General features: G+C 42.0%; 1 protein-coding gene across 1 annotated transcript; it reads right to left on the bottom strand.

The window, feature by feature from the left end:
- Nucleotides 1–432: 432 nt before the first annotated feature.
- LOC122665393 lies at nucleotides 433–951 on the bottom strand. The gene has a single exon (XM_043861541.1). It carries the CDS (start codon nucleotides 949–951, stop codon nucleotides 433–435), a length of 519 nt encoding a protein of 172 aa, XP_043717476.1.
- Between the last annotated feature and the right edge of the window lie 3,479 nt (nucleotides 952–4,430).

Genomic DNA, 4,430 nt, shown 5'->3' with positions numbered 1-4,430 from the left:
GACGAGATAGTCAAGGTACCTAGGGTTTGTATAGAATAAGGATACAATTAAATTTCCTTGCACCCATTGGTTAATTCCTACAATTTAGCAGTGTTAGGAGGACTTACCTGTCATTACCTTAGGGTTCGTCTCCGCCTCTTCATTGGTCAAAGCGAACACCTTTCCTCACGTCCGATTGTCCCATGGCTGAAAAGGTAGAGTGGGGGACTAGATCAACGGGTATGCATTGTATCTGCGGTGCATACATTCCTTAGCCATGTGCCCTTTGTGGCGTACAAAGCATCTATTAGGTAATGCAGCTGGGGAAGAGGCCTGGCTTGCTGGGCTCATTATAGGTCGGGATGGCAGGGCAACAGTTGTCGCTTGGCTTGTAGTGGGTTGAGCAGGCCGACTGTAAGTGGGATGGATTGGGGTTTGGCCCACGTCTTGCCGTCAATATTGTATCGGGTTGGGGCTCGAGCTGGCTCCTCGGAAAGCCTTATTTGGCCACCCAAAATTCTGATAGTTGTTGGGCCTTTTGCCCGAACTAAGCGACGTTGTAGCCTTCTCCTTTAGTCTATCCTCCATAGTCTTTGCTTTGTCGACCATTTGAGTGTAGTCCTGAATGTCTAAGACTGACAGCATAGACCCGATCTTTGGCTTAAGTCCTTTCTCAAACTTCTTTGTTTTGCTAGCTTCCCCCTTCATATGTTTCGGGGCAAAATGAAACAAATCTTCAAACTGTTGCTGGTAATCCAGCATGATCTTTGATCCTTGCACGAAAGCAAAGAACTCGGCTTCCTTCTTATCTCTTAAACTCTTAGGGAAATAATTCTTAAAGATAACCTCTTTAAACTGCTCCCAGGTAGGATTGGGATGAATCGCTTCTAAGTTAGGCTTCGTTGCCTTCCACCATACTTCCGCCTCATTTTGTAGTTGATACCCAGCGCATATCAGTTTCTGGGCATCCATACATTCGAGTATGTCGAATGCCTTCTCTAAGGTGCTAATCCACCTTTTCGGTTGCATTGCCTCAGTATTTAGTTTAGAGAATGCTGGCGGTTAGAGCTTCTTAAATCTCTCCATCACTTTAGTTGTGGAGCCTTCTGCCACATGTTGAGGCACAGGTGGTGGAAATTGCAGGGGTCGGTTGGGTGGTTGTGGTGGCACTGCTTACTGTTGCATCATGGCTACGAACTGTGTATACATCTGGCCTAATAACTCCTGTTGTTTCTGCATGGTTCGCATCATGGTAGTCATGATGGTATTCACTTCTCTAGCTGCCATGCCTGGATGGGGTGTAGCTGCAGTAACTGGGGCAACCATCGGTACTGGATTTGGGACAACTCATGGTACCCTTGGTGAAGTAACCGATACTTCAAAGTTCTGAGCTTCGGCTCTGTCCGGTAGCTCAACTTCTGGAACAAATTGAGGGCGCCCTATCAACCATGTTAATGAGGTCAGAGCTTCATTTGCACTGATTAGAGAGTAATTTAACATTATACGATCTAAAATATAGGGTAATCACCTGCAAGATATAGAAAGCTTGTCATTCAAAGGTAAGAAACTAACAGCACAAGGGGGGAGGAGCCTTCATCTAAGTCTCCTCCAGGGTAAAGAACTTGCACTGGCAGAATGAACAGATTCTTGAAACAAAGTGAATTACAATGGTAACCCTTGTATAGGGTCCTAAGTAAGGTTCACATAAGTGCAACCAACAACAAGACCAACCTCAACCAATTAGGATTGTGATTCAGCCTGAACCCTAAAACTTTTTCTAGATCAGCGAATTTGGATCAGCAAGATTTAGGATCAGGCTCATCCACCTACTTGCCACAAGGCAGGGTTACTATCAATTCCACATATTGGATAAGGACAATAAATTTTTAATTCAACTATATCCCCTAAAATCTAGAGCCTCATATATCGAGTCTCATAAGTTGATCTTAATCATCTAACAGTTTGCAAGGTAATTCAATTCTTTCTTGCCTAGTGATTTATCCAGTTGGGAACACGATTACTAAAAATGCTCTGGGTGATAAAAATATCTGATTTTCTACTCCTTAATCCTTACTACAAACCATAATTATTTTATGAGACAGTACTTGATTCAATTAAAATGATCAAAATATCACAAGCTACAAGTTAATAATAAAAAGATCACTACAGCAGGGAAAATAACCCATTCAATAACAAAAGGGGGGGTAAGTGAGGAAACAAAAAAGATAAAATAGATAACCAAATGAGCACCATCAAGTTTGTATTAGTACTATTGTTGTTTTCCACTGCTACATTCTTACACTGCATGAGACAAATGAATATTGTAAGGCAACTTGATAAACTAATTAATGCCACCTCAAATATTAAAATTCCTGGTTCACCACTTTTTGTTGGCAAAGGGATTGAGATAGAATGGCAGCCAGAGCTTGCATCTAATTAGCAGGTTTCCCCTTTATTCCAAGAATGGATGTCCTTTCAAATCTGGGCCCACTTGTCCGCCATTTCTTAAACGCTGCCATTGAAGATCGGGCTGCTTCATACACTTCAAAAGGCACAACAATGATTTCAATGGTTCGCTAATAATCCATGGTGAAGAGAAAAAGAAAAAGAAGAATCAAACATGTTCAAATCTCCCCTCAAAACCCTAAATTCCAAAGCCATTACTTCCAACCACTCAAATCCAAACAAATTTGATTTGAACCTCCCTCCCACTATCCCCTACATTCGCTCCAAAGCCCTACCCCAAAATCCCCTTTTAAACCCTAGTTTTGACTGTTTTCCTATTTCCCAAAACCCGAAACCTTAACCCTAATTTCAGAAATTTCAAATCCTTATCTATAAACCCTAGCATTCATGATTCTGTCCAGGCCAATTCCCCTATTAGTTTACCATCAAAATTCAACCACAGCTCCTACTCATTAACCATTCCACTCGTCTAGAACTCTAGGCCCAATCGCCCCTCAAATCCCTAAATTACAGAACCATTACTTCCAACCACTCAAATCCAACCAAATTTGGTTTGAACCTCCCTCCTACTGTCCCCTACATTCGATCCAAAGCCCTACCCCAAAATCCCCTTTTAAACGCTAGTTTTGACTGTTTTCCTATTTTCCAAAATCCTAAACCCTAACCCTAATTTATGAAATTTCAAATCCTTAGTAAACCTAATCAATCCTACATTAATAGCTTCCCCTAGACCTGCCCATTAAAATCATATAAGATTTAGCCCCATTCATAGACATAACCCTAATTCTACCCTAAATTACCCAATTCTGTCCATTCGAACCAGCAGCCCCTCTTTTGATCCTATTGCTTGGCCTCTAGTAGGAACCCTCTTCTATCTAGAGCTACATTATGTGTGGCATTACTTGCAATCATTGGAATTTCAACAATTGCTGGTGGGAGGAGTAGCCAGAACAGGAGAGATGGGGGGTGTCCAAGGTTCGAGAACTCGCGAGATCTCGCCGAGATCTCGCCGAGTTTCTCGGTTTTGGGCAAAACCGAGTCGAGTTCCTAGTCGGTACAAAAAACTACAATTTCTCGACCGAGATCTCGCCGAGATCTCGGTGATATCTCGAAGGTGAAAATCATGGTTTTTTTAGTACAAAAAAACCAATATCTCGCAGAGATCTCGGCGAGATCTCGAGATCTCGGCGAGATCTCGGTTGGGCCCAAAGATGCTAGTTAGTTGTATTTAGCCCAATTTTCACCCAAAAACCATTTCCAACATAAGAGAGAGCAGGAACAGAAGTTCTTAGGCTCTAAACTAAGGGGAAAAAACCTCTCCTTCAAATTTCTTCTTCTTTCTTTCGATTGTTGGATGGAATGCACTGTTTGGAGTTAGATTGAAGTGCCAAAGTGAAGATTCAAGTGCCAATTTGGAGCATCATCACCTATTTGCAAGATTTCAAAGGTGTTTTCGGAAACAGCAAACACTCACATCTGTCATATGCTCAGGAGGAGGACAACAGCAGTATGAACACCATGCTTACAAGTTTCGGAAGCATGAGTATAGATACTACTAGTGAGCATCAGTCATGGCAATCATCTCAGCATCATCATGGCTATGACTATGGCCAGCAGAGCACCGGTTCTGATTATAGTGCCTATGGTCAGTATGGGCAGTCAGCAGCTGAGTATGACAGTCAAAGCTCTAGGTCAGGTGTTGGGCATACATTCCTAGTCCCAAACCAGTCATACATGCCTCAAACTCAATATGACAGTAGCAGTGGATCTTACACCTCATACCAACAGCCTCCCATGTACCCTAAGATAGGGAGATTGGTATATGTTGATCAGAAGACTTATATGGAAGCTGTGTCACACTATTTGCAACACTATAGCAATTCCATGACATGGGAATTATATGTGGATCGATATAGGGATGAATTTCTTGTTCAATCTCATTTTATGTAACAAATTAAGTGAACATTGATGTAATGTACATTTTA

The sequence above is a fragment of the Telopea speciosissima genome, chromosome 6, assembly GCF_018873765.1.
Source record: "Telopea speciosissima isolate NSW1024214 ecotype Mountain lineage chromosome 6, Tspe_v1, whole genome shotgun sequence".
NCBI classification, from domain to species: domain Eukaryota; kingdom Viridiplantae; phylum Streptophyta; class Magnoliopsida; order Proteales; family Proteaceae; genus Telopea; species Telopea speciosissima.
The sequence above is the reverse complement of the archived record's forward strand: the minus strand, read 5'-3'. Positions and strand labels throughout refer to the sequence as shown.